The sequence below is a fragment of the Zosterops lateralis genome (assembly GCF_965231275.1).
Source record: "Zosterops lateralis genome assembly, chromosome: 17".
NCBI lineage: Eukaryota > Metazoa > Chordata > Aves > Passeriformes > Zosteropidae > Zosterops > Zosterops lateralis.
The window spans coordinates 2,154,545-2,168,893 of record NC_139777.1 but is presented as its reverse complement, the minus strand read 5'-3'; the positions used below and the strand labels follow the sequence as shown (position 1 = coordinate 2,168,893).

At 53.9% G+C, this 14,349-nt stretch overlaps 1 protein-coding gene across 1 annotated transcript in view; it reads right to left on the bottom strand.

The window, feature by feature from the left end:
• Nucleotides 1–14,349, bottom strand: part of NCOR2 (nuclear receptor corepressor 2) — a gene marked incomplete at its 5' end in the record, with an annotated part of 157,478 nt that overhangs the window by 20,917 nt on the left and 122,212 nt on the right. The window contains 7 exons of the mRNA XM_083874116.1: nucleotides 2,255–2,358; nucleotides 3,252–3,356; nucleotides 4,031–4,136; nucleotides 4,218–4,357; nucleotides 4,808–4,963; nucleotides 9,577–9,808; nucleotides 10,715–10,835. Coding sequence (XP_083730242.1) covers nucleotides 2,255–2,358; nucleotides 3,252–3,356; nucleotides 4,031–4,136; nucleotides 4,218–4,357; nucleotides 4,808–4,963; nucleotides 9,577–9,808; nucleotides 10,715–10,835 — 964 coding nt within the window. The remainder of the gene's footprint in view (nucleotides 1–2,254; nucleotides 2,359–3,251; nucleotides 3,357–4,030; nucleotides 4,137–4,217; nucleotides 4,358–4,807; nucleotides 4,964–9,576; nucleotides 9,809–10,714; nucleotides 10,836–14,349) is intronic.

Below are 14,349 nucleotides of genomic sequence, written 5' to 3'. Positions count from 1 at the left end.
CAGCGAGGGACCTGCAGCTTAATTATTGATGAGAATGATAACGAGCAGCGGTAAAAAGGTACGTGATCTGTGTGAGGCTGCTGGGAAGAGGCAGGGGATGAGGAGAGCACAGACCTCCACAACAGGAACTCTCACCTGGTGTGTTTTGGAGTAAGCTACCTGCCCTGCTCCCTCTCCCCAGGTTTGGGGGACAGGGCTGGTGCTCCCCTAGGGACACCTTAGTGACAGCAGGCACTGCTCCAGCAATTTTTCCCTGAAGCCTGTTTCCCCAGCTTGGCACAGGAGCCACAGAGATGTCCTGCCCACCCAGGCACATCTGCTGGCAGCAGCGTGACCTTCAGTGAGCTGCCTGTGTGCGGGAGCTGGCGGCTGGCAGCGCGCCCGGGCGAGACGGCAGGCGACAACGAAACCGGTCCCGGAGCAGGTCGGGGAGCAGAGCCTGCCTTAGCTCTCCAACAGGAACAGCAGCAGGCTCCCCACACACACACCCAAGTGTGAACTAAAACCTCTCCTTCGCCACAGGCAGCTCACAGCACCTGCCCCCTGAATCTCCTTCAAAACACACGGAGCTGGATGTCCCTGAGGAGTTGCTGGTGATTAACACCCTTCTGCCACTGTAACCTGTCAGTGCCAACTGGGAACAGCCACCACGGGGTGACAGTGCCCCTTCCCCATCTCTGGGAAGGCACAGTGATGCTGTCAGAGTGAAACTCCTGACTGACACCTGCCTACTCAGCTCATTTAACCCCAGCAAGCCCTGGGACTGCTGCCTGAGGGAAGATTTGGGGATGTGATGTCCTCACCAGCTTTGCTGGTGCTTTCAGGTTGTGCCACTCAGGCTCTTTCCCCACTCCAGCCTGGGCGTGCCCCTGCTCTTTACCAAGCCCTCAGAGCAGTGGCAGTCCCCAGAAGCCAGGGCATGCCAGCATGTGGGTTCAGTGCTCTGGTCAATCACCCTTGCAGTGGATCTGGGCACCCGGTAATGGCTCTCCCAGCCCCAGGTAAGTCACCTCCCTTCTGCACACGTGCTCCAAGGGGATGTGAAAGCAAGTGATGACAGATGGCTTCAGAGCAGAGAGCATATATTCAAGATCTGCTTCCTGTGAACTGGATGACTAATCTGAGATCAAGTATCAGCTCTGGTACCAGGAGCTGCTGCCAGAACAGGGGGCTCCTTCTCCCCAGCAGGAGAGCCAGGCAATGCTCTGGGTCTGGGCTTGGTACCTTAATCCCAAGCCAAACAAAGGAATCTGGATGGATTAGTTAGCTGGCTGGATTCATTAACTGGATGCATAACAGCGTGTCAGCAAACTCTGCTCATCTCCTGAACTGGCACATGGTGCTCAAGGTCCTTCATGCCCACCCACTGCTGCCCACAGCTGCTGCAGGAGCATCTGAGAGGACGGAGCAAGTGTTTGCTCTGATGGGTTATTTACAGCCCCTGAGCACCCACTCCTGGCAGTTGTTGGACACAGGGCACCAGACAAGCTAAGCCTTTGCCCTGGGCCAGGACTCAGGATCAGGTCCCCAGGGCCAAAGCGAACGTGGTCATCCTCCTTGAAGAAGACAGGCAAAAATTGGAGCCTGAATGTCTTTAAATATCTGAATGATGGCCAGATAAAATCCCCATGGGAAACAGATTTTTTTTTTTCAATGCTCTCCGCTCTGTTACCAGATGAGCAATAACTCACACTGCAAGAAACTATCGCCCGCTTGCCAGCTGCTCTTCTGAAGATGGATGGTGGAGATTAAGGCCAAAGTATCTTCCTGCTGAAGAGCCTTTGGGCAGGACCCCCAGCACAGCACGCTCAGCCCTGGCAGGAGCTCTCACTACCTCACCTGCCCCTCACAGCCTCCTCCCTCCTCCACCTGGCCTGGGCCCTCCACCCATCTCCTTTGCTCTGCTCCACTTTCTTGCCCTGGCAAGATGATTTTGCCAGAGCCATTTACAGCTGCTTTTGCCTCTGTTCTTGATAGCTACAGAAGGCAAAGCTGGTTTTAAAGGTATTTGTAAGGCTGCATTGCTGTTTGTTGGGCTCTGCTCTTCTGCAGTCTTCACTGGTGGGACACCACTCACATCATTCCAAGTGGGGGCTGTTTGCAGACCTTTCTAAGGGGCTCCACAGGGTGGGAGCATCACAGAGCTGCTGCACAGCCCTGTCCTGCACACCCAGTGTGCCCCACAAACCCCCAGTGCCCATGTCCAGCACCACACACTGTAGCTGCCAGCACCCAGGGGAGACAAGGGACTTACATGTGTGATGGACCCTCGGTAGGTGATGGGTGACTCTGGAGGGGGTCTGGATGTGGGTGTTCCTTTGGTGATGCTTCCTCCCGAGGCAGAGCTGAGGGAAGTACCTGTAGGACACAAAACCTGTGAGCTAGTGGCCAGATTTGCTGTTCAGCAGAAAACCTGCAGGGCTGAGACTACAAAGTGCAGGATTTGACCCAGTCTCTAGCAAGCTGTGGTACTGGAGGGGAGACCCTCCAAGAGCTGTCAGTGTTCAATTCCAAGCCTTGCAGAACTCTTTGTACCCAAGTCTTTTGAGAAACTCATCTCTGAGTGAGTGTGGGGTGGAGAGGAGGCAAAATATAGGTATTTTGAGGCTATCAGCTCCCTGCTGTCTTTGTGGAGGTGCCAGGCAGATTTATGAGCCTGGGAGAAAGCACAGCCTGGCTCAGCCTCTCCTGATGTGATCAGAGCAGATCTGTGGTGAGATGCAGCTCACGGTGGCTTGAGTTCACTCACACAGATCTGTCCCGGGTTGGAGCCAGCCCACCACACTCAGCCTCCCGACTTACTGGGGAGTTCACAAACCAGAACTTGCACTAAAAAGCAACACTTTTCCATTTATTTTCTTCTGCCTGGTTAATGGAAAAGAAACCCATGAGGACTCTATTTAACCAAAATGGGGTCCCTGTCCAGCTATAGTAGCAACAATGAAGAGCATGAAAATACCAATTAATGTAATTTAAACATGTCTTGCTATGCCTTAAGCAACCGATTTTCAGTTTTCAAGTGCCTCTTGAACATAAAATCTCCACCAGAATCAATGCCTGAGGATCTGATTTGGGGAGGTAGAGAAAAGGGACAAAGAGAACCCTTTGGCTGGGCACAATTCCAGAAGTCAAACCTGAGATCAGCAGGCAGCTGCAGCCAGTGTGGCATTCAGCAGGCTTGGCAGTACCAGCATCCCTCCCTCCCTCCCTCCCCAAGGCTGGGGCACGCGCCTCCCACCCCGGGTGCTCACCCCGCAGGATGGAGCCCTCCTGGGACGGCTGAAGAACCAGACTTTCTGGCTGGCTGGCCTGGCTTCTAGGAGAAAGTTGTTCCTGCTTTACTCCAGGAAAAGGCACTGGAAAACATAAACCATGTATCAGCATAGGTGCAGGACATGAGGCCACAGTCCTTTGCTGTGTCAGCCCGGAGGCAGCACCTTCAGGGCACTTTTGCCATTCCCAACTCTTTGGGATGGGCTTCCCCAGGGTGGTGAATACACAAATGTCATTGAGCAAAGCCAGATCCTTTGCCCTGGCACTGCCCACACCGGGACCAGAGCTGATATTGAAAACCCTGTGCTGGTTTATAACAGAACCCACACGCAGTGGGAAACAGAGCTCATATCCCTCCTCCCCAGGCTTGATCCCTCACCCATTCCCTCCTGCTGTTAAGAAAAGCTTCCAAATCTGCAGACTAAACACTTTCTTTGTTCACTTCAGGCCATTTACTCTTTATCCTACCAGTCTGGGGAGCAACAATATATTTCCTTTCTTCGATCACAGTATTAGCTGGAGAGTATTTATAGGCAGGGAAGTGTCCCTGACCGAGTTGTTGCTTTCCTATACTGCACAAATTTAGCTCCCTGTGTCTCTGCTCCCCTGATGGACTAATCCTTTCATCCTCTTAGCAGTTCTCTCTGTGCTCCCTTGCTGTGCCCTGTGCTCCTCCTTTCCCCTACGCTTCTGGCAAGCTTGTTCCCTCCTGCTCTCAGAGCAGTTATGAGAAACAACTCATCTCCCAATTCCTTACCCAGTTTCTTGGGATCCATGGTTAGTGGCAGGCCCATGGTGATGGAACCAACGGGGACCTTGGCGTGCTCGGGGCTGTAGGGTGTGTGGAGCTGGATGGGCATTCCCTGTGGGGCAAGAGGAGAGGTCAGGAGCAACTGATGGTCCCTGTGAGGCACCTCCCCTGCTCACACCTACCAATACCCTACCTGGGAAATGGATCCGACGGATCTCTCCAGCACGGAGGGGTGCTTGGTGGAGGAGATGAGGGGAGGAGGGTTGGAGATGCTGGCTAGTCTCTGCAGCCCTGAGCGAGAGCTCTCATGCAGGTTTAGTGGGATGGGGTGTCCTGTGAGGAGAACACAAATGTGAGTGAGACTGAGGACAGGCAGAGCAGCTGCAGCATCAGAGAGCCAAGGGGCACGGGAGGGAGCAGGGGCTGGATGCAGTGACCTGGCCAGCTGGGAGCCTGCATGAGGCTCCAAGTCACATAGTCATTTTGGAAAGGACTGTAATAGTTTAAATTACTGCCTCGTCCCCTCTGCAGCCAGAGGATGAGCTGTGCCCAACCTGTCTGCCCTCCACCCAGAAAGGATAGCACAGTGAGGGATAAAACCTGCCTGACTTTGCACCCACACTGCTTTATGACACATCCCTACACCTGCCCCAGCCAGAGTTGGCCACCCTGGGACCTTTAAATAGTCCAACCTGTGATACTGGCTGTAAGCACAGCCTCTGTGCTCAGTCCCACATCGGGCAGGGGAGGGCACACTCCACACAGCCAGTGGGTTTTACTTGCCTGGTGGGTTATACTGGAACAAGTGGGGCTCCGCCTGGGGAGAAGTTTTGATCACATCCCGGGGGTAGGATAGGACAGGGGGCCAGCACGAGGCAGCCATCGACTCGGCACTCAGCTTCTGAGCCTCTGCAATGGCTGAGAAATGCACGGACTTTTCTGCAAAGGACACAGAAAGAAACTGCATGGTCAGTGGCCAACATGAGTGAGGAGTCCCTGTAAGCACAGGCAGGGAAGCAAGAGCCAGCTCCAAGCACAGGGCATGGCTTCAGTTCAGTCCAACTTGGTCATGAGGTGAGGGCTGAATTCCCCAACAAAGCTAAAAGGAAAAAGCTCAGTGTCACTGCCTGGATTTGGCAGTATTTATTTTACTCAGATTTGAAGTATAGTGGGATGTCTGTGTTGGTGACTCTGCTGGTGCTCACTGCCTGAAGCTCCATGGACCTGGTGCCATCCCACCTCACCCAGGAGAGATGGCATTTGGCATGCAGCTGGGCACAGAGTCCAGCTCCTTGCCAGGACTTGGCCATTAGTGAATTGCCCCTGGGCAGCTCCTGCCTGTGGCCACAGCTCCACATCATCCCAGCATGGCAGGGCTGGAGGATTAGTGATGATGCAGCCAGATCCTTCTCTGAGGTTAAAGCCAAGAAGCAGCACTGTTGGCATCCCTCTGGTGCATGGGGGACATCCAGAAGGCACCAGCTCACTGGTGAGCACACTGTGGTCTGCAGCTGGGCACAGGGTGCCTGCAGAGCCCCAGGCCACTGCCAGGACCACTACAATGCCAGCACACCAGGGACAGGCTCATGCCCACATCACATAGAGATGTGAAAGCTCAGCTGCTCTTAAAGGCTATAAACCATTTGTAGGCTGTGGGAAGAGGCCAGAAATAATGGCATCAGTTTCTCAGACAGCAAGGGAATAACACACTGATGTTCTCAGAACACCTGGGACAAGCACGCTGCTTGAGACTGTCAGAGGCAAATGAAGATGGAGATGGGCTCTGTGGAACAATCAAATGAGGGAAATGAGGGAGGCTCACTGGTTCTCTGTGAGGCAGGAAAAGCTTCCCAAAATTCAGGGCATCCTGGGTACCAGGCTGGGTTCATCCTGGCTATAAAAAGGCTGATGGGAGGCCAAGAAGAGCTTAATGATGGAGGAGCTGTGCTGGGGACACCTGAACCCTGCCATGTGCTGAAAGATGCTGAGGAAAAGAGAGGCTTCATCTGCACCAGCTCTATGCCAAGTGCATCCTCACGCTTGGCTAAGCAGACAGATGAGACAGCCTTTTCTGGATGGATTAGTGGCAGGTTTGGTAGGATTTGCTTGTAATCAATAAACACTTCATTTTGCACTGCCCTTCCTCCCCAGATCCACCTGTGCAACATTCACATTGACCAGAAATTAGAAACTGGGCAGTAAACAATAGCAGTCACAAATGAACCCAGCCTTTAACCATCAATTTTTGATAAAAATAGATGCTGAATCCTGCTAAGCCTAATAATAGGGCAAGTAGATTATCAGAGGCCCAATTTAATGAGGCTTTACTACATTATCGTTATTAATGCTCAGTGTACTCAGAAGCTGGGAGATTATTCTTGCCCGCTTTGGTGTGAGAAGAAATCCATTCTGGGCACACAGAGGTGTGCAGGCACTCGCACCTCTGCAGCCTGGTGGGACCAGACCTTGGCTGTGGCCTCTTCTGTCCCCATGTAGGATCCCAAAGAGGATCCCTTCATCCTGCCAATAGAGGGGAATCCAGGCATATCCTCCTCACTGGTGGAGAGTCTCTGGCACACCCACACTCCCCGATCTTCTCCCCTTCAGCTTGGCCCCTTTCAGCTCTGCTCGTGTGGGGGCAAACAGCGCTGGGATCTCCCAGCTGAAGACGCTCCCTGACGCCAAGGCACTGTCAGCCAAGGCTGTGTGCACCCTGGATGGCTCTTGGAGAGCCTCGTCCTCCTCCCCTCCCCGTGGGAGCCGTCCCCTCCCCTGCAAGCCTCTCCAGCCTGTGAAATGTGGCCAGTTCCTAATTGCCCCCGCATTAGAGGGTGGCTATAACTCAGCCAGCTTTTGATAAAATAGCACTTACACGGGGAAGAGAGAGTTCCTATTACCGTTTATCAAGTCCCTGGAATGGGAGCGAAGGAGTCAGAGTTTATATGATCCGTCATCCAAATTAATGCTCTTGGCTCCCCATCGCCTACAAAGGCCAAATGAAACACAACTAAATCAACACAAAACACAACCGCTGGCGCTCCGACCGCCGAGCGATAACCGAAGATATGCCCGACGGCGACCGGGCGCTGGGGAAAGGGATCCGTCTGCCTGTCGGTGAGATCCAGGCAGGGCTGCCTGCCCCTGCCCAGCCCTGTGATTAGCAGCTCCTCTTGGAAGGCAGGGCAGTGCTCAGGAAGGTATGGCTGGCTGGCTGGCCACCCTCCAAGCCGATACGGCCCCAGCCAGCAGCTGCGAGGCAGCCAACGCCTCGGCCAGGATGTGTGCAAGACTTGGCTTTGAAGCGGATCCAGAGTGGTGTGAAGGATGTTGATCTCCGGAGCGGTTGCAGGAGTTCAAGCTCTCTTATCGAGCCAGGGAGGAACAGGAGTACCTGCTCTGGTGGAGTCAGGCCCTCGCTGAGAGGTGGCACAGGGCTGCTCTCCAGAAGGCTCTGCAGGCTGTGCTGGACTCTCCCTTTTAAACTCCAAGCCATGTGGCAGCACGATGTCTGCAGTCTGGATGCTTGCCACTTCACTGGGATGCCTCAGAGAGCAGGGAAGAGAAGGGATACACACAGATTTGCCAGGACTATCTGGCTATCTCCCTTCTAACCCCTGACCCAGAGCCAGGATCTGTTCCAAGAGGCAGAGACAGAATTGAGACGGTGCCTGAATCCATACTTGTACTGAAACCAAGGCTTTGGGGGAGCTGATTTCTCCCCTTGAGGTTGACTCATCACAAACTTGCTGCTTTTTAAAAGGGAGATGCATTCCCATCATGAACAGGGGAGACCAGCCTATGTCTCCCTGGGGTCCACAGGCATTCCAGACCCACTGTGGCACCCAGCACAGATGCACAGCCACACAGGGCTTGGAGAGCACACAGCTGGAGCCCAAGACCTGCTGAGATGTTTGCAGGGATATAGGGAGGCATAATTACTTTCATTAACATGAAAGATTCAGAGCTGTACGGAAGAGAGAATAAAGTGTTTCATATCATTAGTGCTTCACAGAGAACAAAGCAACAAAAGATCCACCTGGATAACAGATCCTCGTATTTGATAATGGTGCCAGCAGGACACAGAGTGGAGTGGGTGACTTCAACCCCCTCTTGTACCCCATATCCACTAATCTGCCTCATCTCCTCATCCTCCTGTGGCCAGGAGAAAGCTGGAGCTGCAGCACTGGGACACAGGCAATGCAGAGCTCCAGGGTGGAGTGCTGGCTGTGGCACCCAGCTCACAGGGAAGCTGATCAGTGCAGCACCAGATCTGCACAGGAGAACAAACCTGATTACCTGCCACTGAGGGGGAAGAGCTGGAGGGGAACTGTTCCATCTGGGAAGCAAACAGGAGCACAGCAGGGTAAGATCAATTGGAAATGGGACTTCATGGGTGGCAACACCACGACTTAGGGGCAACTCCCTTTCTTGCAAGGTGAGCAGTCACCTTCCTTGCTTATATGCAAAACATTCTGAAGGTGTGATGCACACATGGTGCTATTTATTGTTTGAAAAAACTGTGGCCAAGTGCCAGCAACCAACTCTTCTGGCAAGCACATCCTTCTGTCCAGAGGGACACGACAGCTTGAGGAATAACTACCTGGCCTGGACACTGCAGAGCAGGCTGCTACAATCCTGGCTCCTGGACAGTGAACTAGTGCAGTGATTTTCCAGCAAAGATCACAGCCCAAGTCCAGTGCCTCCTCAGTACAGTTTTATCCAACCTCCTTTTCCATGCACAAGCAGGTGATTTTTGCAGCTGCACCCATTCCTGTTCAGGATCCAGCACTGGTGGACATTGTACCCATCCAAGACCAACTTCCCTGATCCTGACTGTGCCATTGGTGACAACCTCTCATCTTCCTTAACAATTGGGCCACAGGCTGGCTATGGGGGGCAGAGACATAGACTCTGAACTGGAACAGACTCTAACACTCAGATTAAAAACACATTTAGAGGATGGTCTCATCAGGACTTCCCGTCTCTCTCCTTAACCTTGATCCCCAGGTGCTCAGGCTAATAATGTTTCAGAGGCTCTATGGTGGGAACCTCTGAATTGCTCATTAGGCAGCCAAACCACATCAGAGCTATTCCGGGGAGAAAGCACTGGGAATCTTTACAGGAACCTTTGGACTCCGAGTCACAGTATTAGCATTGATTTTAAATGAAATAATGGTCCCCGCTGTGCATTAAAAGCATTCTTTATAGAAAGCCAGCAAGGTAGAAAAGAGCCATTGTGCCCAGAGCCTTGGCATGCCTCCAGGCCCCTCTGCTCTCTGGTGAATGGCAGACTCTAATAAAGGCAATCTTCACCTCCTCAGCGCTGCACACTGCCCGGTGTTTGCTGTGGGCTCAATGAGACATCATGTACTGTCTAACGAACATGGGAAATTAGCCCTGCCTCTCTCGTCCTGCCTCAAGATGCTATTAAAGAGCTTTCAGGGGTCAAAACAAGCTTTCACCTAAGAGGGGGAGAGCTGCTGGCTGCGTACAGCTGCACACCCCGGGTGCTCCACGCGGATAAACCCGCACCGACACGCACACAGCCCTACCTTCCTTTTCACCAACAGCGGGGCTCCGGCTCTTCCCCCTGGGACTGCTGCTGGGCTGCTGCTGCTCCTTCTCAGCCTGCTGCTGCTGGGAGAGCTTGCTCGGGGGCATGTCCTCGCGGGCAGACTCGTGGGCTTTCGTGATCTGCTGCTGGTAGAGAGCCAAGGCGTGGGGAGGCACCTGAGGCTTCGCGCTTCCACTCTGCAGTACCCCCTCTGAGAAACCTTCGGAAATCTGCAAAGGAGTAAAGATTGGTGATGCTCATTATGTGCTGTTGACTTCCATAACAATCTTGAAGACATCAGGAGTTATGAGAAGCCCCTGCCCCACACTATCATGGCAAGTCTTAGCAGAGACCAAACAGGGCTTCAGAGCTCACTAGCCACAGGAGATTAAAAAAGCCCGTGACAAAGAGTATCAGCTCGGTGCTGGTGATACTACAGGAAAGAGTCAGACTTGTTCAAAACCTCTATAGTTACATGCTTGTAGCTTTTGCCAGAAGTTACATGACAGCAGCCACATCTTAAGCTGCAATATGGGAAACTGGAGGAGAATCAGGAATGGGTCCTCCCTGAGCATGCAAACCCCAAAGCAGGGATTTCCTCCCTGCCCGCCCTGTGTTGCTGCTCCTCCAGTGCTGACCCTGGAGATACCAGGATGCTTCTTCTCACAGCTCAAGCCACTATATCAGTACTTTCAATACGTGGCTACTGGCAGTCAAAAAGAGGGACTGTGCAAAGCTCCCGGGTGAGGAAGGTGATATCCTCCAAGCACGAGATGAAGTGCAGGGCTGGGAAGGTGCACTCTTTCTTTTTAAAGCAATGGGAGGCAGCAGTCATGTGGCAGTGAGCAGCTTTTTCTGTCCAGACCTCCCACGATTTTCTGATAAAAGAGCTCAAGAGACATCCAAATGCTGCTGGCAGAGCTGCTCTAGCAGCTGGGAACACGATCTGCACAGGGAGCACCTTGCCTGGCTGGGGGGCTCGCACCGCCCAGGCACAGCTCTCTGCGGACCAGAGGCCATCCCCAGGGATGAGCACATCCTTGCAGCCCTGACGCACACCACGGAGCCCAGTGGGAGAGCATGCACGAGGCACAGGCTGTGCTCCCAGCCCTGGCCCTCTCCAGCAGGGTACTCACAATGGGAGGGATGGCAGCAGCTCTCTGCTTCAGCTGTTTCAGGTCCAGCGGCTTCTGCGGCGAGGAGTTGAGCCTGGTGTCGCTGGCGGTGTTGAGCAGGCTGGGCCGGGGGGACAGCAACCTGGAAACCCAAAAACACAACATCAGCCATGGACAGGTGTGACCTGTGGTTCCCCCCACACCCTGCAGCCCTTTTTGTGCTGCCAAACCCAGAGGACATCTTCTGCATCAGAGAGGAGCATGCTTGACTGCTAATTGCTGGGAATCTGGGCTCAAAGACAACCCCCGTGGGACTACATGTTCAAACAAGACCCTTATGTCTGGCTCAAGAGGCCCTTGAGCCCACTTTCCCTCATCCCCTTGCTATTTCTAGCCAATCTGCTGTTGTCCAGAATAAACCTGAGGGAAAATGGACTCCAGAGCTGGGTGTTATGGAGAGAGGGGACCAGCTTCGATTTCATTTGAACATCATGCTACCCTCCAGAGCTCACAAGGGCTGATGATCAGCTTCATGCTCTTCTTCAAGGACTGTCTTTTATCAAGGTGCTAAAACCAGGGCAAGCCACCATGTGCAGGTAACAACTCAGGCCCTTGGGTCACTTGAAAGACTAGAGGCTGGATTTGGATAGGATTTAGTACTCAGCAGCCCAGCAGCTCTGCTCCCTCACCACTTGCTCTTCCCCTTGGGTGTTTGAGTCTCCTGGCAGACACTCAGCCAGCCATGCAGAGCCCCTGTGCAAATATGAGGGGATCTCCATTGTGCCACCAAAACAGGGTGGGATGGAGGTGAACAAAGCCCATGGGTCAAACCCTCAGCATGTCCAGCTCCTGAGCTGAGACCTCAGGGACCACGTCTGCCCAGGCCATCTCTGCTTTCTCTCCCTCCTGACTCCAATATGTTGAAGCCAGTTCATAGTTTTCAAGCTTTACAGCTTGATTTGTTTATTTTAGCTGTTATTTCAGTGTTCTCTTCAGCCTATAAATTTCAAGGTCATTCCATGCTCACCCTTGGATGAATAAACAAGCGTGGCGGGGCCATGTGCGGGGAATAAACTCATCATGGTGCTGGGACTGCCCCAGCCCTCACTCTGCAAAGTGCCTGGCACCAGAGGGGAAGGGGACCCACCTCCACACTGCAACCCCACAGGGTTAGGCACCCAGGGGAAACCAACCAAGGGACAGCCAATTTGAACTCTTCCCTAAATAATCCCAATGATGTCTGCCTGTGGAGCCACATGGGTGTTGTGAAGCCACACTCCTGGAAGGGTGCAATGCCCCAAAATCCGCTGAGACACAGGGCTGAGGACAAGGGCACCCAGCACTTGTTCCCAAGACCTTCATGCTGGGCTGAGCTGTGGAACTGCCACCCCAGCATCTGCTTCGTGCACTTGTTGGTGCTTGAAGAGGTACATTTAAGTACCCTTAAAGTCCCTTTAAGCACCCTCAAGATCTTCAGGTTTCCTGAAGCCCTCCAGGATCCTGATGCTTCGGAAGCCAAAGTCAGTATTAAATTCATCAGTATGCAAATTGCCTAATTTATTACGTCCCTCCCAGCAGATCTTGTGCCAGACAATGGGATGTTTGTTGGGTGCTTTGCTCTGGAAATCACCATATGAACAGTTCTTGGCATCTCTTATCCACCTGCTGCACAACCCAGCCTCCCAAACCCAAGGACCGTGCCTTAAGATGGGTGATGGCACTGAGAAGGGTGGAAAAAGAGTCAGAGCAGGAAGGGGTTGGCAGGCTCACAGCTGAGCCTTCAGCAGTGTTGACATGTCCCTTCCCAGGCACAAAGCTTTGGGGATGACCATGACACTCCATTTCCCACACTCTTTTTCCTTCTGCCATGGTGATGGATAGGGACTAATTTAACTTCCAGATGACCCAACACAGACACATGACCCAGCCAAAGATGACTCCACAGTACTTGTGCAAAGGCAACGGCTACCAGATCTCCACAATGAACTCCCTCATGCCAGAGACACGGCTCCAACATGGAACTGGCCTGGCAGAGTCCCTGCACCTATAGCTGAGCCAGCAATGGGATGCTCAGCACCCATTTGGTTGGTGCAGGTGTCTCCTCACCATGCTGCAGATCTGCAGTGGTAGCTGTGTGTGGCCTCCCTCCCATGTCCCCATCTGGTGTGACCTCCTGCTGAACCACATCTTGGCTGTGCTTGCAGCAGCTCTCCTGCAGCACTCGCTGCATGGAACCACAGACAACCAGCTGCCTCCTTCAGCTCGGATGAGTTAAGGCTGCGCCTCCTCAACCCTGGACATGCCTTTGCTAGCGCGCGAACTGCAGCAGGACCAAAAAAAAAAAGGCTGCCCCAACTTTGAACCCTTTTCCTTTCTCACCACGGGGAACACCCCAGCCACCCTCTGTCCTCTTCTGGGAGATGCCGGGGACAGCTTGACGCTTTCACAGGCGCAGGGAAGAGCATCCCACGCCCCGCTGGCGCTGGGTGGGTGGGCGAGCATCGGGTGATGCGGTGACGGGGCGGCTCACGCGGCAGCCCCGGTCCCGGCTCAGCGCGAGTCACGCTGCGGCAGTGGGGCTGCGCCAACGCCCGTGGACCAGCAGCCCTGGGCCCACGGGGGAAGGCGAGGGAGCAAAGCTACAGCTGGGAAGGGCACTGAGTCCCCCCCACTGCGAGCACACTGGTGCCAGAAGCTCTGAGCCAGCTGAGGATCGGCCCTGTGGGTGCTTCGGGGTTGGGAAGAGCCCGATGCCAGCGTCAGCTGCAGCCTTCCCATGCCAGGAGGCTCTGCTATCGCCCGTGCCTCAGCACCACACCGGATAAGAGGAGTGGCCCGGGAGCTGCGGGACGCCTGTTTAATGTTTAATATTCCTGGAAGCTGGTAACTGTTTGACAAGCGAGATAGGCGCTGACTCAGCGAGGAGCTGTGATGGAAAAGTCGTTCCCAAGACGACTTGCTCCTTTGGTGCTGAGAAGTTGGTATGAGCCACTGCTGCCCTGCTTTTGGTTGGGTTAATGTTAAACTGGAGGAGGACAGCCCTGCTGGCCTCACTCTCCCTTACTGGGAGATTTGCTCCTGCCTGGGAAGCAGGGGAGGGTGGGGAGGGGTGGTGCTGGACTCTGGCCATTGCTGGAGAGGAGCACTGCAGCCAAGAGGCCTCAGCCCTGCCACGGGGCCAGGGCCAGCAGCACCTGCACCGCCCCTTGGCACCCGCCAGTGCTATTCCAGCTGCACCCCAGAGGATGCTCCTCCACGAGCAGTGCTCATCCACTGGCTCCTGCATCAATCACAGGGGAAGCACGGAGGCCATTTGGAACAGTGGGATGCACAACAGCTCCCTCCGACTTCATCCCATCACTTTGCTCAGTTGCTTTTTCAATAAGCCCATCCACAGTGCTGCACACAGCCTGCCCAGCCTGGCAGCACTTATCTTGCTGCCAAACTGCTCCCCGTGAGCCTACAGAAGGCTTGCATGACACTGGATTCAGGATGCGGTTCAATCCCTGCCCATCTCTGAGTCAAGGAGGGACTGATGCCCCTACACACAACAGCAGGGTGTACATAAAGTCCTACCTGGCCCAGGAGCCATCACAAAATTCAGTGCTACAAAGATGTGTGTATTCATACATATTTTTTTAAAAAAACACAGAAAA